Source organism: Capra hircus, chromosome 18, assembly GCF_001704415.2.
Source record: "Capra hircus breed San Clemente chromosome 18, ASM170441v1, whole genome shotgun sequence".
Classification (NCBI taxonomy): Eukaryota; Metazoa; Chordata; class Mammalia; order Artiodactyla; family Bovidae; genus Capra; species Capra hircus.
Genome location: NC_030825.1, coordinates 36,575,276 through 36,598,391, shown reverse-complemented (window position 1 = coordinate 36,598,391; position 23,116 = coordinate 36,575,276). Strand labels below are relative to the sequence as shown.

Here is a 23,116-nt window from a genome sequence, read left to right as displayed (position 1 = left end):
ATGGGTTCAGACAAAGAATTTTATAACAACAATCAGAGGTTAGCAGCATGGGAGCACTTAGGCTGCCCCAGTGGCCTTAGCTTGCAGGTTCCGGCTCCCGAGGCCCCATACGCCTAATGTCACTCATCTGAAGCTGTTCTAGTGCAGTCTGGAGCTGTGTCACAGTGCCCTCTTCCCTTTCCTCACCCTCCTCTAGCATTTCCGTCATGGGGAGCTGGAAGGCTTGCCTCAAATAGTGGTTCAGGGTCTGCTTGTCCAGGCTGGGATCAATGTTCATCAGGGCCTCACGTACCTTGGGTAGGGTCACCTCCTCGTTGCTGTCCCAGAAAGAAAGAGAGAGACAGACCTTGACCCTCTGCTCTCTACCCAGAGCCCAAGATGCCCTCTCCCAGGCTTGAGTGGTATGTAAGGCCCAGCAGCAAGCTTGGTGCTTAGGGAGACCCAGGGGCTGGAGCTGCTACTTTGTGGCCCAGCCTGCAGGACTTGCCTATGACTAGATGAGCCTGTGGGCCCCAGGATCACTCACAGTTCCAGGCCCAGCTCCTGCTTTAACTCGTTTAAGTATTCATCCTTTTCCACCATGTACTGTTCCCACAGCTTTTGCACAAAGGGCACGCTCTGGCCCTCCTCATCCTGGGAAGGGGCCACAAGGCAGGGTGAAGATACACGGGCTAGTCTAGGCAGAGGCTAGGTCAGGGCTGGGCAAATCCTGGGCCCCGACCCACCTCCATAAACAACATGCGGTAGTTGAGCAAGTCTGCATTGCTGCTGCTGGGATGCCAGCCCCCTGCCTCCATCAACTCCTGAATTCTCTCATCCTTCTTCAAAGGGAAGGTGCTCTTGAGGACAGCACTGTAGGGAGACATGAGGGCTGACGGGCCTGGCAGAGGCCTGCTTACCCATCTTCCTGCACCCCTCTGCCAGTCCTACTAGTGCTCAGAAGGGCAGCATGCCTTGAGGTTCTGGCCTTTTCCCACCAGGCTCCCCTTCCCCCTGCATAGCTGGGAACCAGGCCAGAGGGCATGTTGGGCTGGAATTTGGGGTGACCCACCTGGTCTCTCACCTTAACTGCTCCATGGTTAGTAGCCCCTCATTCTGGCTGTCAACGCTTGTCATCTCCTTCAGCAGCTGTGCTATGGTCTCCTTCTGCTTGATGTACACACTCTCTTTCCTCTATGGGAGGAAGCATTGACTATCTCCCTGTTTCCTAGAGGAGTAGGGACAGAGCTGGCCTATGCTGGGGACAAAGGGTAGAGAGCCAGGCCCAAGCTTACCTTTCCCATCAAGACTGCATAGAACTGGCTCATGACTTCATTGGTATGGAAGAGCTTGATATATTCAAAAATGGTGTAAGCCCAGGCCATGGCATCACCAGGCCCAAAGTGGCGCTCCAGGAAACTGAAGAAGAAATCTGGGAACTTCTCTTTCTGCAGGGTAGGGGGAAGATTGCTTGGTTGGCCCTCCTCCCAGTTCCCTAGCACCTTGAGGGAACACCCCCCGCCCTTGTCCACGTCTGCTCTCCACCACTGGAGGACTCAGGCGGCCATGCCAGGCTAAAACAGCTGGAGAGATCTGACCTGCTCCTCAGTGATACGTTCCTTCCAGGCATCCTTGAGGAGTTTTACCACTTCCTTCTTGGTTGGCTTCTTGTTCTCCACAATGCCATCAAACCGAAGGAAAGGGGGGATGGATTCCCCATAGCCCTGAAAGGAACCATGTCAGCTCATCTCTGGGGCCAGTTGTAGCCCCACCAACAAGCAGGGCAGAGCCCCACATCATTCCCCCAGAACCTTGTTTTGTCTGCAGTGAGGCCTGGCTATTCCCCGAGCCCAGGGACTCCCCTACCAGACCAGGGAAGAAGTCTTTCTCCCGGAGCAGCCCCTCGCCAATCTCCTCCAGGAGCACGTCCACCAGCTGGTCACTGTTCTTGCCCTCAGCCAGCATGTGCCAGCGATCTCGTCCTCCAGCCACCACATCTGCAGGGGTTGGGGAGAGGGAGCTGGAGTCCAGACCACACTTGTGCAGTCTCTAGGGCCCCAAGGGCCAGCGTTACCTTCACACTTGGACCAGTCTGGCCGTGGTGTGGAGGTGCGCTGGATCTCCTGCAGCTCGGAGTAGAACTGGTCCCGCTCCTTCAGTGTGCTCATGTGCAACTGCAGCAGCATCTCGTGCTCCTTGCGGACCTCTTCATAGTCGTCTCTCAGGCTCTCCAGCTGTGGGCAGGGTGATTGGTCCTTGCTACCCACCTGTGTGGCCCTGCCGTACCCTGTGTGCCCACCAGCACCTGCTCCTGCAGTTCCTTGAGGGTCTTCTCCTGCATTTCAAAGTCCCTCCTGGGCACCACATCTCCAAAGTTGGCCTTCATGGTGTTGAGTTCCATCTGTGTGCGGGTTAAGTCTTGCCGGGCCATCTTCAGAGCCACTGTTAGCTTCACGGGGTCCTCTCCCCAGACGCCTGCCGGGAGGCCCGCCGGCTCGCATCACCCTGGCTCTGGGGCCTGTAGCCCAGGACAGGGTTGAGTGTCTCTCAGGGCACGTCCCAGAACCACTAAGTCTTTCCATCATGCTACCACTGTAGTACTGAGCTTAGAGAAGCCCAGGCCGTGGAATACCAGGCCTGTGCAGCCCTTGGGGAGTCTAGGTTGTCTCAACTGCCAGCGATTGTTTTCCTACATAAATAAGAAGTCTGATTGTTAGGCCAGCTCAGAAGATCCACAGACCCTGATGGCAGTAGGAACATCTCTCACTGGGAGTGAGCATGGAATGAGCAATATCAGGAGCAATGAATACATGGGAGTGAGTGGTGAGAGTCAGGCTTCTCTCCAGCAGGGCAGAAACCCACCTCAGGCTTACCTGGGGACTGGGCTAGTGACATGTCTTCCCGCTGGTAGCGTAGCTCATTCAGGTCTGCGATGAGGATCTTCCGGGCATCTCTCTCACTGAGGTAGTGCAGATACTCCTCAGCCAGGTTCTTCCTCAGTTTGGTCACCTGTTGGGGAGATGGCTCTGTGGTCAGGGGCTGTCTCTGGACAGCTCATCACTACAGCGGATGGGTGGGTGCTGGGCGGCCCTACCAGGGCCTGGGAACAAGAAAGGGAGGAAGGGGAGGAGACTGGTGGTTCCTGTCAAAGTGCCGAAGCTTCCTTCTGTGGAGAAGGTCTGGCAGCCAAGGAGTAGGACTCTGTTGGCACTGAGGGCCACACTGAGGCAATGCCGGGCCAAGGAGGAGGGCAGCATGTGGAAGCGGGGTTTGGGAGCAGGTGGTGGCTCTGTATGTCATTCCAGGTAGAAGGGTAGAGAGAGCCAGGGGGTCACACCAGTGCCAAAGGCCTCAAGGTCATCCGTGGGGTGGGGTGGCAGGAATTCAGGGAGTTGGGCACCACGTTACTCCCTTTTCACCTCAGTCTGCAGTGAGATCTTCTCCTCATTCTTCTTGTCAATGAGTTTTAGCAAATTCATCTTCTCTTTCTTCAGCGTGGAGATTTCATCTCTCTCCTCAGCCCTCATGGCCAGAATCCTCTCATTGCAGTTCTCATTCACAGTGATCAGCTTGGCCTTCAGGGGCTCCAGAGCCCGAATTTTCTCCCTTTGGTGGGCTAAGCAGGGACAGGTAGGGGAGTCCTTTTGGGGTCATGGAAGACAAACAGCCAGCAGACACTGATCTGAGGTCACAGTGAGCAGCTATGTCCCTTGCAAACTCAAGAAGTCTATACTCCCATTCAAAGTCTATACTCCCTGCTTAAGAACTTCCTGCACTTGGTTTTCAACCAGGGGCAGAGTCCAGGTGAGGACCGGGGTCTCACCTCTGCACCTTCCCTGTACAGTTTTTAGTTCTGCAGCTGTGCCATGCCCAGCACCTCCTGAGCCTGGGGAGGGAAGCCCCCTCACTTCCCTGAACTACACACTCCTTTCTGGGCTTCAGTCTCAATAGAAAAGATGCTGTTTCCTACAGATACCGCCCCACCATGCTTCCAAGAATGGGCAGTAGTTGGTTGCCCTGGGGTGCCCTATCACGGAAGAGTGTAAGCAAGAAGGCTTGGTGACCTCGAAGCCCAGTTTGTAGGTACCCCAGACCCCTGCAGAACCCAGAAGACCAAAATAGGATCTTCTGTGCCTCTTCCAGGCTGGGCCCAGGCAGAGAGGCTACAGTCTTACCCAGCATCACCTCATATGCATTCTTGATGGAGGACAGCAATGGCTTGTATGTTTTGAAGTCCTCTATGAAGAATTCAAAGATCTCTCTGTAAGGCTGGCAAGAAAAGGGAAACTGTCATCTCCTGGCCTATAGCTGCTACCCTCAGTGGGACCTAAGTGTTTCTTTGCTCAACTTAGAAGGGTTCTAGTATGAAGCTGCCAGTCGATTCACATTCAAATAAATGCCGCAGGCACCACTAGGGTCTCGCACAGTCCGGGAGCTGAGTCCATCCCTCTAAACTGCTCTCTGGAGACCTGGCAGGCAACCTGGGTCAGGACCTCCCCCTCTCTACCTGTGCCCCCTCTCTGGCTCTCCAGAGAGCCAGGCTCCTCCATTCACTGTGCTTCAGCTGGCCTCTCACCAACACCCCTCCCCCATGTACAGCACTTTGGGCTCTAATCTTGCATTCCAAACTCCAATGAGACATGTGCTTTCCTGTCCTACCTGGACACAGGAAGCTTTTGGAAGCAACATTGTGTACTGGAATAAGCACAGACTCCTGAACCCACCCTGAGTTTGAGTCCTAGTTCCACTGCTGTGAAGCTGGATGCCCTCTCAGCTTCTGCTTCCTTGTTGGCGAGTTTCCTTTTAGCTCATGAGGCCATATCTATGCCCCATCCAGAGCCTGCACACAGACAGTGCTCAGCAAATGCTTGTGGCAGTGACTAAGAATTGTGGGGTTTCCCATCATCATTTCCATTTGAGCAGGAATTGGGTGATTACTCTCCTGATATGCATCAGAGTCTAGGTTACATCCAGATTTCTTTCTGTCTTGGCTAAGTTCCTCAAGCTTGGGGCTAGTGTGACTGGGCTGGTGGACATTTTATGACCCCTGCTCGCCCAACTGTCTGGATTCAGGCTCTATTCACTAATATCGAATGACCCAAGGTGGGTGCTGGGGATCACAGAAGGGACTGGAGACAGTATCCAGGCCACCTACTCAGGTCAAGAAGCCCAAGCGTCAGGAGAGTTTTGGTTCCACCCTGGTCACTTTGCTTGCTCACTGGCTTTGTCATAGAACCTGTTTCTCTTACCAGGAATGGGGAACCCAAAAGAGCTGGGGAAGGCTGGTCTCTGCAGAAAATCTGAAGTGCCCAGTCCCGGCGAGTAAGGTTTCTTGGCAGCCCTGCCCCTGCCTCCCTGCAGGGTTTCTGTGGTTCTGACCTGCAGCCTTAGTTCCTGGGCAGAATCTGTGCTTAGGTCCAGCAGGAGGAGCTCCTTGCGCAGGTAGTTCTCAAGCTGCTCCAGGTACCTCGGCTTGGTTGTGCCCAGGGGCTGCTGCAAGCTACTGCAGGGGGTGGTGAGCTGAGATGCCATGAACACCCTGCCGGACCCTCATGCCCCACAGGTCTGTGGCAGCACACATCCCTGTACTGTTTCTGGACCCAGTCTATCCACCATCAGGCTGACCCTGGCTTACCCTGCCCGCTTCCGGTAGTCATCTGAACAGGGCTTTCGATTATGCAGAATGGTCTGGTCACTGATGTATCTGGGCCATGGGGACAGGTGGCCACCAATGGAGAATGAACCAGACTATAAGAAGGGACAGGTGGGGTTACCATGACAACATTGCTCCCCTTCCTGATGTTCTTTTTCAGGCTCCTCCTTCCACTCCTGGGTCTTTCCTCCCCGACAACACCTCTTAATATGGTTCACAGCTAAGACTGTGGTCCTTATGGGAATTCCCTGGTGGTCCAGTGCTTAGGACTCCACACTTCCACTACCTGGGTAGCACCAAAACCTCAGGGAAACAGCAACACTTTTGAAGAGCTATGAACGGGCCTATGCCCATGGAGAGCAGGCCAGCTGAAGCTGAGGTCTGGGCTGGCCAGTGCAGAGGGCACAGAGGTGAAGTGGCAGCTCTATCATAAGGTCCTCAAAGCCTTATGATTATGAAAAGAGTCAGAAAACTCCTTAAGTATCTAAAAATAGAAGGCTATTGTGCAGCCATGAAATATTTACAAAGAGGCTTAACATAGGTTTTAGCAAGGGTTAAGTAAAGCCTGAAATTAGGGAATAAGCACAACCAGATAAGATGAAAAACCAGAAAAGAAGGAAGAAATAACCGAAAAGAATATCAGCAGTTATTCTGTAACGATAGGCCCATGGGTGCTTTTGTATCTATAATTGTGTATTTTTCAAAATTTTCTACAATGCATAAATTACTTTGAAGTTAAAAAAAACCAAAACATTGAATTATTGAATTCAATATTAAAGCCTGCTCTGTGGCCCTGAGCCCAGCTTCCAGGTTCTTCTGGGATGGAGGCCAGGCCTACCTCCCATGTCCCACATATCCAGGTTCTAGGAGTCCTTCCAGACTAATGGTAGCTGGCTCCTGACCCTCTTAGGGTGGTAATTGCCCCTTGGGCTCTTCTTTGCATTCTTAGTTCTACCTATTTTATCTCAGTCTTGCAATTATCTATCCTTTCCCAGAATATTTTGGAAAGTACATAGTAAGTTTTGTCGTTAGGTCTCAGGGAGGACTCCAGCCTCTGGGGGTTTGGGTTGACCTATCTCTGCACTTCCAGAATTGATAGCATCACACTTCATACTCTTCATAGTCTTTTTTTTCCCTTAATTCCAGTATGGTTGATTTACAGTGTTGTGTTAACACTCTTCATAGTCTTAAGTAGCCTTTAGCAAATATTGTGGAATAAATATTTAGGGAAGCATGATTTAGTTGGATGCATGATATAACAACAGAAATGCTACTTATTGGGTGTATATATTCACACATGCTTTGCCAGGGTCAAGAATGCTCCAGGCTGGCTATTCATATTTAGGATCTCAGGGGTTCTCCCTGATACTCTTTTCAATCCCAACACCCACTCTTTCCCATCATCGCACCCCCATCTTCTCTTAGAAACAGAGTAGATGTCTTGCTTACCACTGTATCACCAATGCCTGATACACAGTGGAAATACAAAAATATTTGTTGAATAAATAAAAACACAGCATGGGAGGGGGAAGAGATGATGAAACAGAATTGTGAAGAGTTTAAAGCTCAAAGTAAAGAAAATGTGGTACATATATATATAGTGGAATGCTGCTGCTGCTGCTAAATCGCTTCAGTCGTGTCCGACTCTGTGCGACCCCATAGACGGCAGCCCACCTGGCTCCGCCGTCCGTGGGACTCTCCAGGCAAGAACACTGGAGTGGGTTGCCATTTCCTTCTCCAATAGTGGAATACTACCCAGCCATAAAAAAGAATGAAATAATGCCATTTGCAGCAATGTGGATGGACCTAGAGAGTATCATATTAATGAAGCGAGTCAGAGAAAGATAAATATAATATCAGTTACATGTGGAATCTAAAATAATTATACAAGTTAACTTATTTACAAAACAGACTCACAGACACAGAAAACAAACTTACAGTTACCAAAGGGGATAGCAGAATGGGCATGGGGGAGATAAATTAGGATTTGAGGATTAACATATATACACGACTATACATAAAATTGGTAAACAACAGGACCTACTGTATAGCACAGGGATATATACTCAATATAACCTATAATGTAATAATTACTATATAATTGTAATAATCACCTATAATGGAAAAAAACCTGAAAAAGAATATATGTATAATGGGATCACTTTTCTGTACAGTTGAAACTAACACATTGTAGAGTAACCATACTTCAACAAAAAAGAACAGAAAATATAAGAACAGTAACAAAGGGGGACCAGCCTTGAAAATTCCCTGAGAAGACAAAACCAGTTTAGTCATAGAAATAAAGCTTAATTTAGCTTATTTTGGGTAACTTAAAAAATAAGAGGCCAGATTTCCAGTGCTGTCTGCCGTTTCTGTCAAGAGAAGACGGGGTTACCCTATTTTGGTTTCAGGCATAGGCTGCTTTTTTGGTCTGGTTATCAAACAGCTGGTGAGCGGGTGGCTGGAAGGCGGTGTTCCAGTGAGCTGTGCTCTCTGCTTCCCCCTGCGGGTGAAAACGGGAAGGGCGGCCCGGGGGTCGGAGGGACTGCAGGAGAGTGCAACGCCCCCTGGTGGGTGAGTACGGTATCACTGTCGACGAGCAAAATAAAGGGAGTGAGAGCCTGGTCCCACTCCCACTGAGTAGGTGGCAGCTGGAGGGGCAGGGAGCCCCAAGTAATCCGGATCATGCGGTAATGTGGCTGCGCTTGGTCTCCGCTTAGAGTCCACACTACCCTTTCTCGCCCTGATATCAGGTTTTTGATGTTTGAAGTCGCCAGCCTCACAAAGGGTACCTACAGCTCACGTTCCCATCTACATAAGACACACTCACCTAAGTGTGTAGTGGAAAACTACCACAGCCCACAATTATCCACGGTGAGCTGGACTTACAAGTTTGCTCAGATGTGTTTTTTTACCTGTGATTTTTGGACAATGGCTGTTTGCTGATTAAATAGTAATAACAATCTTACGATCATATCAACAAAACTCCTAAATCTTAATAACATAGCATTTTTTAAAATTTGTGGGGAGAATCAGCGATGGCACTCATTCCCCACTGCAGTGAAAGTGTAGAGTCCTAACCACTGGACTGCCAGGGAGTTCCCCAGCATTCATTTTTATATAAAAACGTCAAAGAACAGGAATGGAAGGAGAGACTGTCCTGAGACTGATAGAGTCCCTACTTCCAGTGCAGAGCCAGCAACACAGTGGATGAACATCCTTTGCTACTGCCTTCACACACCTACTCACAGCAGTTATGGCACACATTGTAGCAGCCACTCAAGTACTACATCAGGCACTAGGGCTGTAAAGACAAAAAAGATACAGTCATAGTTCTAAAAGACCCTGATAGATCTGGTGGGACCGTCGCAGCACCAAGCACAATGCCTGGCACGTGGTAGGCTGGATGAAGAAATGAGGTCCACTCCAGAATGCTGTGTTGCAAGAGAAGGTTATCTGTGGGAAAGGGCTGGTCTGGGAAGGTTTTTCAGGTGAGGTGTGGCAAGTGTGCATGCTCCCACCTCAGAGGCTGGTGGGCCTGGCCTCTGACACACCCCTGACTGGGGATCAAAATTTAGAGATCCCACAGGACATTGCCACTAACCAGCAGTGTCTTCCGTTTCTGAGAAAGCTTGCGTTTCTGGGTATTCTTGGTTTCTGTGAAGAGGGAATCATCTATGGACACTCCTAAAGGCCGCAGGTGTGCTCTGCACAGAGAAGGAGAAAGAAAGGGTGGGTGACAGAGCCTTGAGTGGGGAGTGCACTTCCACCCTTCCCAGAACCACAAGACATGGGCTCCTCTCTCCTCCAAGGCAGGTTCTGGGTCTTCCCAGTGCTGCCGCCAGATTCCCAAAGGTGCTGTCAACAAGCTCCCAATTCTGGGCTCAAAGTATTTTTCCACATTCCCAGAAACATTCTCCTCATCACTGGAATCTCATGTATTCTGCAGTGGTATAACACCCCTTGCCAGGAACCCATAAAACCATGCAGGCCTACACTTCCTTCAGCATTCATCTGTGGCTCTAATGATCACTGTATGTACATTACCAGCACATTCTAGGGGTGTGATACCAAAGGCAGGTGCTATAGGACAAGAAGTACAGAGTCTGGAGTCAAGAGTCAGGGTGAGAGTCTTGAGCTTGTACTTACTACTTTCTACTTACTAGTTGATAGGACCCAGAGGCTGACATCTATCTTCTAACAGGAATCCTCTTGGGCATGTAATTTAACTTCACTCAGCCCAGTTTCCTTACAAGGAGATGGAGACAAATCTTTTTTTTTTTTTTAAACACATAATCCTCTGAGAAGTTCTAGTGTTTTATTTTTTAATTTTTTTAAAAATATTTATTTGGCTGTGGCTTTTCTGGCTATAGGAGCTTGTTATCATCATATTTGGAGTGTCCAGATGCTGCACCTGTGAAGGTGCTACCTTAAGGCTATAGGATGTTCTTGGGCTGCTTACAGATGCTTTTTTATCTTCAGCCAGTGGGTAAAGAGGCTGTTTATCCTGTGGCTAAGAGCTCAAATCTAGAGACTCCCATGGCTGAGATCAAATACCAGCTCCATGACTTATAAACATGTGTAAAACACATGATCTCTTCAGACTTCTATTTCTTTGTTTGTAAAACGGTGATATTACCACCTCATAGAGTTGCTGTGAGGGTTAAATATGGTGTATGGAGCACTTGGCACTTAATGCACGCTTAACAGGAAAAAGCCGGCTGTTACTAATGATAAAGTGCGCCTCCCCTTTTACTGGGCTTCCCCTGTGGCTCAGCTGGTAAAGAATCCGCCTGCAATGCGGGAGACCTGGGTTGGATTCCTGGGTTGGGAAGATTCCCTGAAGAAGGGAAAGGCTACCCACTCCAGTATTCTGGCCTGTATAGTCCATGGGGTAGCAAAGAGTCGGACACGACTGAGTGACTTCCACTTCCACTTTACCCTTTTACTAGAATGTAACCACCTTCCTGCGCTGACAAATCATCTGAGATTGTTTCTGTACCACTGTTCCTGTGGGGCTGGAGGCCCAGACCAATAGAAAAAGGCAGGAGGTGCAGAGGTCTGAAGCAGGTACCCTTTCTCTTTCTGGAAGTACGCAAAGCCTCCTCTCCGGCCTCACACCGCCAAGCGCCTACCTCGACGTGGTGGGGAAGTTGAGGGTTTGCGAGTTCTGAGAGTCCATGACCCTAGGGCAGCCGGGCAGTCGGGCACCCGGGCAGCCCGCACCCGCGGCCTGGGAAGCTGTGCTAGTGTACAGTCCGTCACCATGGCGACCAGATCCCAGCAGCCCATCGGCGGGGGCGGGATCAGGATTGTGTCACGCCCTCGAATCCGGCTCCCGCGCGCCGGGAGGAAAGCCAAGCAGCGAAGGTATGCTCGGACGGGGAATAGGGACTGAGGGTCTCCTTAGAGTCAGTCATTACAGCGGATATGACCCTAGCGACCGGAGCTGAGGCTGGGGCATAAACAGAGGCCACGGGGGAGGGAGGTGAGCTGAGAGGCCGGAGCAGCGTTGCCAGCGGGAATTGTAGTTTTCGGTATCTCAATGTCTTAGCTGAGCAGGCTTATGGCTGAGCAGGTTTGTACTACATCTCCCAGAAATCCCCACCAGCCTGAGCTGGTCCGCCCCTGGAGAACTCTGCATTATGGGAAGTGGAGTCCAAAATGTGGCGAGGCGTGGCAGGGTCCAAAGCGAGTTGCAGGACTGGGACTCGGTTTCCCTGCGGCCCTGGTTGGCTCTCTGGTCATTGGCTGAGCGGGGCGGATCTGGTCCTGCTCTTCCCCGCCCCCAGTGACACAATAGCAGCTCCCTCCAAGATGGCGGCGGCGACGGCGGACCCGGGAGCTGGGAGCCCTCAGGTTGGAGACTCCTCCGGCGGGGCCGCTGGGTGCGGGCTGCCGTCCCCAGGAGAGCAGGAACTGAGCCGGCGCTTGCAGCGCCTGTATCCCGCTGTCAACCAGCACGAGACGCCGCTGCCGCGCTCCTGGAGCCCCAAGGACAAGTACAACTACATCGGCCTCTCCCAGGGCAACCTCCGCGTCCACTATAAAGGTATCGGCCTTCTGGCCGAGGGGAGGAAAAGACCAGAGTGTCTTCGGGGTAGCTGTGCTGCCCGGCCGGTGCTCCATCATGTCCCTTCCCCAGCTCGGGTGCTCCGGGTTGGGCCTTAGCTCCTGTAGGGTGTCTAGGGTGGTGGAGCTGACCAGGCCAGTGATTGACTGCCTTGTCTGCTCTGCCCTGAGACACCCGGTGTCAGGAGAACCGCAACAGGTGTCCGAACCAGTTCTGGGCTGGACCTTCTTCCCAGGGTCTTCCTGCTTGTCCTGAGATAGCTCTAGGGACTCTAGCTGAGCCCTTTACCACTGCTGAGTTTCAAAAGTGTCTAAAGAAAAGGGTGGTCACATCCCCTCCATCAACCAGAGGTCCATGAGCTTCCTCACCTGCCAGACATCCCAGACAGGGCCTGAGGTTCTGCCCCAAATCGTAGGGGCATCTTCCAGGGCTGCCTCTCCCTCCCCTATTCTTCGGAGTGGGCTGCGTGTATCCTGAGGAAGTCTCTTATGTAGGCACCCACATTGCATGTACCCTCCTGTGGTTTCTGTGGTGGACAGAGTCCCAGGCCGGGCTGCTGTGCTTAGGAGGAGGTGAACCAAAGGTGGGAGGTTTATGTATTTGCTTAGTTGTTGTCTAATTATTTCTTGGACTGTGTAAGGGCTTCCTCTGGCCATGAAGGGGTAAAGTTGCCATGGAGCAGAGAGGAATGAGGCTTCCATTTGTATGTCCCTCTGCTGAAATTTCTTCCTTGTCCTCTTCTATTAGGTCATGGCAAAAATCACAAAGATGCGGCGTCAGTGCGTGCCACCCACCCCATACCTGCTGCCTGTGGCATTTATTACTTTGAGGTGAAGATTGTCAGCAAAGGAAGAGATGGGTAAGCCCCTTCTGACCACCTTGCCCCCAACACTGAGCTGTTCCCTGTGGTCAGAGTTTGAGGTCTCCTGGTTGACACCTGTGCCTGTATGAGCTGCTGAGCTGCAAAGGGTTGAGTAGTGGGTGCCTGTTACCTGGCTGTGGTCATGACCTGGTCTAAGCAGTAGCTTTTGATGGCAAGTAGGTACATTTTGTCGGAGAAGGCAATGGCAACCCACTCCAGTGTTCTTGCCTGGAGAACCCCAGGGACGGGGTAGCCTGGTGGGCTGCCGTCTCTGGGGTCGTACAGAGTCGGACACGACTCAAGTGGCTTAGCAGCAGCAGGTACATTTTGTAGAAGAGGGGCTTCTCTTTGGTGATGATGTAATGACTGTTTCCCTCACAAGTCAGGGAAACAAGTAACAAGTTTACATTAACAGTTCAGCGTCTGGAATGAAGTTCCTCCACTGTTATGTGGTGTTTGTTACTTCCCTCCTTTCACACTGTTGCTGTATTCAAGGTTCCTTTTTATGGCATTTAGTCATGTAGAGGCCCCTGGGGACTTCAAAGAGATAGTAGAGTCTTTGCAGCATTTATCAAAGCTGTGGCAACCACTGGCCTGTCATCTTAGGGTAAACAGCATGGACATGGTCAGAATCAGGTGACCTTGCTACTCATAAACTTGTTTTTCAGTCCAGTGACTTGAACACCAGTTGGACCAGCTTTAGGAAGGTCCTCATTAAAGTCAGCATTGGGGAGGCTCCCTAGTTTAGGGTGATCTAAGCAGATATAGGAAATCAGAGGGGAAATTTTTCATTTCTCTTCCTTTTCTTCTCCTAGTTTGCCTCTTTTTTTCTGGTGATTATCACAAAGCAGGTGTTTAAGTTATAAAATACAATGATTTTAGCTGCCTTGGAAAGATTTTCCTCATCAAACCGTAGGTCTGGTTTGGGTGGTTTGCCAACCCCACCAGTGACCTTTGTTCCACCCTGAATGTGTGTTCTTGAGCATTCAGAGTACTTCCTTTCTGAAGGGACAGTCCCCCTTGTGGTACTTGTAAAATGCATGGCCAGGGGGCTTTGCTAGGGGCAGGACTGCTGGAATTGGAGCTGTGTCTGCTTCCTTGGTGAAGTTGTCCCTGCCTGGGACAGCTCTGTGGTTGTGGGTAGTAATGGGGCTTCCATCTGCTTGTCTGTCCTCTGGGGAGCTAGGCCAGCATCTGAGCTACCTTTAATCCCAGAATTCTGTGATTCTGAAATTCTGACCATGGCGAGCTATTACATCTTTTACTTTTATCCTCATGTAGTGAATTTACAGATAGGAAGTTTATATTATCAGAGCTCTTTATTTATTTATTTTAAAATATATTTGTTTATTTGGCTGTGCCAGGTCTTGCTTGTGGCGTGTGGGACCTTAGCCCCCCAACCCGGGATCGAACGCAGGTCCACCTGCATTGGAGTATGGAATCTTCGTCACTGGACCACCAGGGAAGTCCCTGTTGGTTCCCTTGAGAGATCCCGGTTCGATTCCTGGGTCGGGAAGGTCCACTGCAGAAAGGATAGGCTCCCCACTGCAGTATTCTTGGGCTCCCCTTGTGGCTCAGCTGGTAGAGAATCTGCCTGCGATGCAGAAGACCTGGGTTCAATCCCTGGGTTGGGAAGATCCCCTGGAGAAGGGAAAGGCTACCCACTCCAGTATTCTGGCCTGGAGAATTCAGGGCAGTCCATGGGGTTGCAAAGAGTCAGACATGACTGAGCGATTTTCACTTTGAACCTTCTATTTTCCCTTTCCACCGTCTGATAAAAGCACATACATTTAATGTGCTTGAACTGAATAAGAATGGCCTCTTAAGGTGAAACAAACACGGCAAAAATAGCTGCAGTGTAGACTGAAACATGGGTGCTTCAGTCTCATGTTGCCAAGGAAGTGGACTGGCACGTCCTAACCTTGTAGGTAGGAAGGTGGATCATTTTGGAAAACAGCTGAGCTAGTAAAAGGAGGGAATAGTTTTTCAGAAGGAGAGTGTTTAAATGCAGAGACCCGGTTTCCTTCACCTGGCTTTTAACCTTTCAGTTATAAGTGGATCTTGCTGTAAAAGACCCCGTGTCTTGTCAGATTGTCATACTGTCGGTGTTGCCTGCAAATCCGCAGAAAGTTGAACATCTTCTCCTAGCTTTCCCAGCAGTTTTACATGTGGTAAATATAGCTGTGAGGTTGACCTGGAAACCTCAGTCTTAGAAAGGTCGCGAGTCACTTATGCTTGTGGTGGCCTGCTTTAGTTGACCGCTTTCAGAGGAAAGGTGTACGAATGTCCCCTATGGCCTCTTTGTGGAATTACTGAAAGCCTTCTCATGGCTAGGATATAGCCAGATGGGCCAGGTGTGGTTTTGAAGAGGCCAGGGGCTGTTCCAGGGCAGACAATGATCAGCTTGTTTCCTGTTTGCTGTCAGTGTTGAAGGTGTGTTTCTGACCTGGGTTTGGTCCACAACCCAGGTGTTAACCTGTTGTGTAGCTTTCCTGTATTATCTAGTTCCATCTTCACGCATCTGTGGAAAGTGGCTGGAGCGGATGATGATGTACCTGTTTCATGGGTGAGCCCTGAGCCCCAGGGATGTTGGTGACCTACCCTGGCCACAGGGCTTAGGGCGTGCAGTGGAGCAGCCTAACTTGTCAGGTGCCTTTACCTGACCCCAGACACGTGCATCCACGCCGCTGCCACCTTTCCCTATTGCATTCTTCCCCTGGGTGGAGAGAATGTCCAGTTGGAGTCTTAGGAGGTCCTAGTGTTCTTAGAGAGCTGAAAGGTGCTTAGTGCTGAGTGGGACCAGAGAGGTGTGGCACGTGGTGGACTGGGCTTGGGTGCCTTACCATCTGCTGGATCTGTAGACCTGTTTTTCTGTAGATTTGGGGACAGGCCTCCTTTTTAAAAGGTGTTGATGAACCCAGTCATCAGTGTCCCTGTTTTCCAGAAAGGCCTTTGCTCTGAAGATGTCTTTTGTATAAAAGAATACACTAAGCGTGTCTGATTCCCTTATGGCTCAGACAGTAAAGAATCTGCCAGCAATGCGGGAGACCCAGGTTTGATTCCTGGGTCGGGATTCCAGGGGTTGGGAGGATTCCAGGGGTTGGGAAGATCCCCTGGAGAAGGAAATGACAATCCACTCCAGTATTCTTGCCTAGAGAGTTCCATGGACAGAGGAACCTGGCGGGCTACAGTCCACAGGGTCACAAAGAGTCAGAGGTGACTTTCACTTTCAAGCGTGTCTAGTTAGAAAGATTTTTTATTTCAAGGGTTATATTGATTCGTACCTGCTGTGTGCCAAGTGCATGCTTGGTACAGGGAGAACAACAGGAAAGCCTGCACAGGCCAGCCTTGTCCTCAGAGAGCCTTTGGCCTACCTATGAAAGAATGGACTGAAGGGCTGTCTGTGTGAGGAGGCAGAGCCTGGGCATGGTTTTGAGGGATGAATAGGAGTTTCTCAGCAGGTGAGACCTTTTGGACTTAAAATGAGCCTGGTTGGTAACTGGCTTGACATCTGGGCACTCTTCACATTATAGGGGAGGGCTAGAGAAGGAAAGGGTTATGTTTGAGCCAAGAGCTAGGCTCACACTGACGGGTTTCAGCTGCATTTTGCCGAGTCACCAGAGCTGGGAACCCCATGAAGAGACATCAGAGCCCTGCCCCTGGTGCCAGGAGATAAGGGCATCTCAGTTGATTTTGTTAGGAAGCCAAGGAGGCCCTGAAACTGAGGGTCCCTTGGGAGTGACATGCTCAGGCAGAGTTTGTGGACCTTTGGGTGTCTCCGGCTCTTAGTGATGACACATAGAGGGTGTGGCTGGCCAGGCTGACAGATGCTCCAGTGTGACCCTCAAAATAGACTGTAACATCATCCCAGCAGCAGTGGCGGCGGCCTCCTGACATGTGATGAGTGGCTCTGCCCAAGAACAGCAAGCCTGGGCTAGAGCACTGGATGGAATGGTGGGGGTGGGGGCTCTCCTCTCCTCTGCAGCTGGTGCTCAGGCCCTGTGGTCCTCTGGCCACAGCCAGCCTGCCTTTCCTTGCACTTGTAGCTGACTTTCTTTGGCCAGTCAGCAGTGTGGTCATCCATTAATTCTCCACATCACAGCGAAGCATGCATCGTTTTGTCCCAGTCCCGGGCCTGGCCCCCAGGAACACAGGCCTGAGGCCCATCTGGAGAGGAGGCAGATATGCCTGTGCACATGACCTCACAGCGTGGTGTAGCAAAAGCCCATCCACGATGTGTGCCATCCCCAGGGGTGGCCCAGAGGTTGGACTTTCTCCTGTACCTGAGAGTTTGGGAAAACTTGATAGAAGAGGTGATGATGCTAAATCTGGAAGGGCAGGTTGGAGTGTTCCAGGTGAACAAAGCGAGAAGCGAGGCCCTAGACAGAGGGAGCAGTGCATCAAAAGATGTGGAACACAGCGTGAGAGAGGCAGGGGCCAGGTCAGAAATACCTGGCCAGTGTGCTTTGGCTAAGGAGCTTGGGCTTATCCTGAGGACTGCAATGTATGAGGACTTTGGATCTGCCTGCACTTTTGAGCGTGGATAGGGGAGAAGAGACTCCACTGGTCTGGTTCCACCAGGCCCTGCTGGCTGAGATCCCAGCCTGGTGCTAGTGACTTTAGGTCCTTGATTCCAGCCATGGCTTCCCTACAGCAGTTCTCTTTTCTCTCTCTTGGCTGGCCTGTCTCCTATTTGGTGGGATGCAGGGGTAGGAGGTTGAAGACTGGTAGCCAGAGGGACTTCTCAGAGGCTAAAGGCCTCTCTGTGTGTGCTGGTATTCTCTGGTACTCTGATTTGTTCAGTCCCATCTGAAAAGCAACACTGTCCATAATTTTCCGTGGAGACTCAGAGATCCACTCACCCAATTAAGACCTCACCTGCCATGTTTCTGGTTTGGTGAGCCACTTGCACACAGGCCTTCCAGTGAGAGGCAGTCTGTGGCTGGCCCCTCAGTCTGGGGTTCCCCACTTCAGTCTCTGTGCTGTGTGCAGCGCAGTTGAGAAACTTGGTGCCCATCTGTGGACCTGGGGACCCTGAGAAGTTGGTGCTGTCTTTGCCCAAGGCGGCTCCTGATGGTGGTTGTTCCTTGTTTGTGGTGACTGCCCCCCAGTGCTGATGGCCTCCTGGGCAGACACTGACTGCATCTCTCCCTAGTAACGCGTGGCACTGTTTCTGGAGACCCAGCATATTGAGGCTCTGGAGTAGCTTGGAGCCTTGTATCACTGACCTGTGTTGGGTGTTAAAGCCCAGGTCTAGTTGGGTGGGTGTACTCGGGTGTGATCTGGCCTAGAGCAAGAAGACTGGAGTCTACGTGGTGTCCACTTTTCTGGTAAGACCCACTCCTGCCCTGAGCACATCTGGGCTTCCCTGAGACCTCCCTGCCCATTGCATGTCACCACCCAGGCTCCACCGGTAAGCTGAGAGTGGGGAGTGTGGCTTCTTTCTTCAGAACTGGGGACTTCCTTGTCAAGGATCAGCCTGTAGAGAAATTTCTAAAATTCACTTCATGCCTTCCCCCACCCCCTGCACCACAGCCCCATTATTTTTTGTTCTCAGGCATGTTTGGTCTGTTCCCTGGGTGGGTCACCACGCAAGGGGGATTTCCCATTAGAAGGGCAGCAGGAGTTCCTTGGAGTGGAGCAAGTAGGAGGATGGGCTCAGCAGCTCTGCGTTTCAGGCACCATGTGCTATCCTATTCTGGGACCATTGAGATGGAATCAGGGGCCCCAGAGTGGGTCTCTATAGTCAGAGGTCAGTTAGAAAGAAGGTACTAACCACTAGGAGAAGGGTGGATAACACTGCGTCTAAATGCAAGGATGTTCTTCTGCCTCCCTAGAAATTTTGTATTCATCTAGCTCCAAGATCCTTGGTGTTTTGTTGTAATTGAAATGTGAGGTTGTGACTTTATTGCTAGAAAAGAGGCAGTGGGGTGGGGGCTTGCTGCTGGAACAGGGCCCAGCCCCCTGTCAGGAAAGGGCTGGTAAAATATGCTCTGGACTGTTTAGGGAAGCAGGGGAGGGGTAAGTCTTTGTGTCCTTCACATGCTCTCTGCTGCTCCTACCTCTTGGACCTTAGAGATGGCTTGGGATTCAGAGAAGTTTACTTTAGGTTATGGACCCCAAGTGTCAAGGCTCAAATACCTGCACTATCTGCTCAGCTTCCGTGGAAAACATTACGGACCAGTAACAGCACTCGTTCTCCAGACAGAGCCCCAGAAGTTTTCTTACTGCCCAGCGCACCAGGCAGCTACTGTCTTTTCGTCAGAGTTTCACATGATACAGAAACCTACTGGTCCTTGGGGCAGAGACAATTTCAGATGAGAAGAGATGGAGAGAGGAGAAAGGCAGTGTGCCTCGATGGTCCGAGGGCTCAGCTCTTGTCTTCTGGAGGACATTGCTGAGGCCAAGCTGAACCAAGAGGAAAGAAGTAGAGGTGACAGTCTGCTGAGTAGAATTGGTTATAACCCAGTTTACAAAGCCATGTGTCTGAAATTGGCATGGGCTATTTTATACAGGGTTCTCTTTTAATATATACTGTTGTGCCAGGAGTTTATTGGTAGTTATATATGCCTTGCCTTTTTTCTTTTTTTAACCAAAATGTATTTTTATTTTACCTATAATTTGTTTAACTATAAAAGAATACTCTTGCAACACCTAACACAATGTACATTTTAAAAACAGCAGAGGGGACAGAGAGATGCAGGTTTAAACAAATGCAGGTTATTGCCGTTATGTATGTTGTATCATTTGGGAACAGAAAATGATTTCAGCTGTTGTAAGCAGGTAGGGAGTTTATTACGTGGAATTCAATGCTTTCAAAATCGTTAGGACTTAGTTTCCAGGTAATGGCAGGCTACTTGAATAAAACCCCGTGCTGAGAATGATGAAAAGATGCTGACTTACAAACAAGCAAACTCAAGGCCAGTGTTTGGATGAACACCTCTAACTAGGGAGCTAAGGGTACTGTCTGAGTACCTAAGAGCATTTGCTGTGTCAACACTCAGCTCTGCTCCAGGTTTGACACACAGTGCCAGAGAGGTTAGCGTCTGGAGCTTATGGGTTGTGGGGGTCTGGGAAGACCCTGCTCACATTAAGGTGGGGTGCCAGTGGGCTATTATAGTTAAGGGCAGCATATTTGGTTCTGGAATATGATAAGCTCTGTAAATTCAAGGCTTGGTCCTTAAGTCTCCCAAGAGATTCTTTAAGGAAGGAGGCAGAGTCCAGGGTTATGAATAACCTGCCTAGAGCCACCCATGGGGGCTGTTCTGCCTGTTTCTGTCTCATGGGCTCTCTGGGTGCTTTGATGGTGCTGGTGGCGGTGGATGCATGAGGGTCTCTGGATGCACATTCAAAACCGCCTTCCTCCCTGCAAGCACGTCCTGTCTCATGACTCCTTTGCCTTCAGATATGGTCTTCCTTATGTTGCTGGGTCGGGTCCATTAATCTCTGTAATACCCCTCCTCTTGGGGGAGTCAGTGGGCTGCACTGACCCACTGAGTTCGGCTTAGTGGGTCACTGGGTGGCTTCCTGGCAGAGGGGCAGGGTAGAGGGATGACTGCTGGCGAAGCAGCTTGTACCTGAGGTACAAGTGTCCTTATGGCTTTAAGCAGGCCCATCAGACCACAAACTAAAATCCCCAGCATCAAATATTAGCCCTCATTTCAGAACTAAGTGTCAGTTGAGGTTTTTCCTGAAATGTCTCCCATGGACCATTTTGTAACCAGGACCCCAGTTGTTGTTCAGTCACTAAGTTGTGTCTGACCCTTTGCGACTCCATGGACTGCAGCACGCCAGGCTTCACTGTCCTTCACCATCTCCTGGAGTTTGCTCAGACTCATGTCCATTGAGTCAGTGATGACCCCAGGGGTCCCCTCTGATATGGAGGCGTTGATTTCTTACCTGGGGCAGATTCTGATATGAACAAGATTGCCAGCCTTCCGATCTGTGGCTGAGGTGTTAGATGTCAGGATGAAACTATCTGGTGAGATTCCAGCAGCACCTTGCGGGGCTGAGGCAGGGGACGGGGCAGTGGTGACAGACCCTTTGACTTGAGAGGCTCGGCGGCCAAACTACCTTCCTGCAGCCCGCAAGAGCCATCTCAGCCCGGAGGCTGAGGAGCTTGTCCCTTCTCTCCTCCTTGTCACATCCTACCAGAGCTCTGTGGGCCTGGAGACAGTTAGTTGATGGAGCTTAAATTAAAAATGTTCAGGGAATTCCCTGGTGGTCCAGGGGTTAGGACTGAGCATTTTCACTGGTTGGATCCCTGATTGGGGAACTAAGATCCCTCAAGCTGTGCAGTGTGGCTGAAAAAAAAAAAAGTTCAGGTCCCATAGTCATTGGTTCGTATATCTAATGTAACATTTGTTAAAAGTGTCTCTGGTCTTGCCAGCCCATAAAATCCACCTTCCCTCAAAGGGGAAGTTGATAAAAGTAAAAAAAGAGCTAGGACCGTATTCTTCACTCTTGTTATCTGCTGTGTGCTTATGGTGAGGGACATCTTTCTTCTGGCCCCGACACGAGGCCTGGATACTCTGATGCTTTCCACTGAGCTCTGTGCCAAGCCCTACTTGTCTCATCCGGAAAAGCCAGATGAGGCTAATGCTGGCCTGCAGGACCATATGGGTGTTTTTGGTGACTCCCATGTGTGTGCTAAAATAAATACAACATTAAACATGCCATTTTAACCATTTTTAAGTGTAAACTTCAGTGGTATTAATTGTGTTCAACTTGTGCAACTATCACTACTGTTTTCCAGAACTTTTTCACCACCCCAGACAGAAACTCTGTACCCATTAAGCAATAACTCCCCATCCACCCCCCTCCCCCTGCTCCTCCCAGCCCCTGGTAACCTCTAATCTCCTTTCTGTCTCTATGAATTTGCCTATTGTAGGTATTTCATATAAGTAGAATCACACGGCATTGTCCTTTTATGTCTGGTTTGTTTCATTTAGCATAATGTTTGCAAGGTTCATCTTACGTTGTGACCTGTGTCGGAATCTTACTCTTTTTTATGGCTGTTTGTCTTCACCACATTTTCTTTATCCATTCATCTGTTGATGGACACTTGAGGTTTTTACACCTCTGACTATTGTGAATAATGGTATAATGAACATTGTCATACAAGTATCTGTTTGAGTTTGTCTCTTCAATTCTTTTGAGTGTATACTTAAGAATTGCTTGATTGAGTGTATACCTAAGAATTCCCTGGTGGCTGAGCAGTTGGGGCTTTGCACTTTGTGCAGCCAGGGGCGGAAAAAAATTTGATTGTTCGGTTTAACTTTTTGAGGAATCACCAGATTGTCTTCCACAGTGGCTATACAGTTTTATATCTCTACCAGCAATGTGTGAAGTTTTTAGTTTGTTTACTTTTTCACCAATAACTTACTTCCTTTTTCCTTTCTCCCTTCCTCTTATCCTTCTTTATTTCCTCCCCCATCCTATGTGTGAATTAGTATCTATTCTATGTGTGAATTAGTATCTATTCTATGTGTGAATTAGTATCTCATTTTGGTTTGCAGTTCTAATGGATTAGTAATGTTGAGCATCTTTTCATGTATTTATTGGCCGCTTGTATATCTTCTTGGAAGAAATGTCTACTCAAGTCCTTTGGCTAGTTTATAATTGAGTCGTTTGTCTTTTTGTTATTGAGTTGTAGGAATTCTGTATATTTTTGAATATTAGATCCTCATAAGGCTATGATTTAGAAATATTTCTCCCATTTTCCAAGTTGTCTTATCACTTATTGTTTTTTAACCTTCCTGCACAGCTTGTGAGATCTTAGTCCCCCAACCAGGGATCAAACCCGTGCTCCCTGCATTGGAAGTGTGAAGTCCTAAGCACTGGACCGCCAGGGAATTCTCTCTTCACTTTTTTGATAATGACCTTTGATGCATTAAAGTTTTAATTTTGATGAAGTCCAATTCATCTGTTTTTTTCTTTTGGTCCTCATACTTTTGGTTTCATATCTAAATCCATTGCCTGAACCACGGTCATGAATCTTTTAAGTATTTTATTGTTTTAGCTCTTATATTAAGATCATTGATCTGTTTTGAGTTAATTTTCATACAAGATATAAAGTAGAGATCCAGTTGTCTCAGCACCAGTTTCTGAGGAGTCTATTCTTTCCCCATTGAATGGACTTGGCGCCCTTGTTGGAAGTGATCTGGCTGTGTAAGTTTGCTTACGGACTTTGGGTTCTCTTCTACTAGTCTATATGTCTGCCTATGCCAGCGCCACACTGTTTTGATCACTCTAGTTCTGCGGTGAATTTTAAAATCAGGAGACAAATCTTTTAAGCTTGTTCTTTCTCTAAGATTTGTTTCAGCTACTTGGGGTCCCTAGCAAGTCTGTATGAATTTTGAGGGTTCTTTTTTCCACTTCTACAAAAAAGACTGTTGGAATTGTGGCAGGGATTGTGCTGAATCTGTAGACCAACTTAGAACGTATTAACAACATTTTCCATCTACAATATGAAGCCTTCCAGTTCATGAACACAGGATGTCTTTCCATTTATTTCTGTCTTCTTTAATTTCTTTCAGCAATGTTCTAT

General features: G+C 49.5%; 2 protein-coding genes across 2 annotated transcripts in view; one reads left to right on the top strand and one right to left on the bottom strand.

Moving 5' to 3' along the window:
- TSNAXIP1 (translin associated factor X interacting protein 1) lies at positions 11 to 11,288 on the bottom strand. The gene is made up of 16 exons (XM_005692462.3): positions 10,768 to 11,288; positions 9,237 to 9,339; positions 5,615 to 5,727; positions 5,359 to 5,482; positions 4,155 to 4,248; positions 3,399 to 3,595; positions 2,853 to 2,988; positions 2,285 to 2,454; positions 2,054 to 2,213; positions 1,846 to 1,976; positions 1,578 to 1,703; positions 1,275 to 1,427; positions 1,064 to 1,173; positions 726 to 852; positions 527 to 633; positions 11 to 317 (listed from the first exon to the last, which is right to left on the bottom strand). The coding sequence occupies exons 1-16, from the start codon at positions 10,812 to 10,814 to the stop codon at positions 77 to 79; spliced, it is 2,139 nt and encodes a 712-aa protein (XP_005692519.2). The 5' UTR covers positions 10,815 to 11,288; the 3' UTR covers positions 11 to 76.
- RANBP10 (RAN binding protein 10) overlaps positions 11,341 to 23,116 on the top strand; it is a 58,080-nt gene continuing 46,304 nt past the window's right edge. Inside the window, exons 1-2 of the mRNA XM_005692156.3 lie at positions 11,341 to 11,684; positions 12,453 to 12,564. Of these exons, the coding sequence (XP_005692213.2) occupies positions 11,450 to 11,684; positions 12,453 to 12,564 (347 nt within the window). The 5' untranslated portion in view covers positions 11,341 to 11,449. The remainder of the gene's footprint in view (positions 11,685 to 12,452; positions 12,565 to 23,116) is intronic.

Bases quoted from the DNA above. Each gene is read 5' to 3' on its own strand.
- TSNAXIP1 (XM_005692462.3), bottom strand. From the start codon at position 10,814: ATGGACTCTCAGAACTCGCAAACCCTCAACTTCCCCACCACGTCGAG. The intron at 2,214-2,284 runs GTGCTGGTGGGC...CCCTGCCCACAG, and splicing joins TCAAGGAACTGCAGGAGCAG to CTGGAGAGCCTGAGAGACGA. The intron at 1,704-1,845 runs GTAGGGGAGTCC...GGTTCCTTTCAG, and splicing joins AAGACTTCTTCCCTGGTCTG to GGCTATGGGGAATCCATCCC.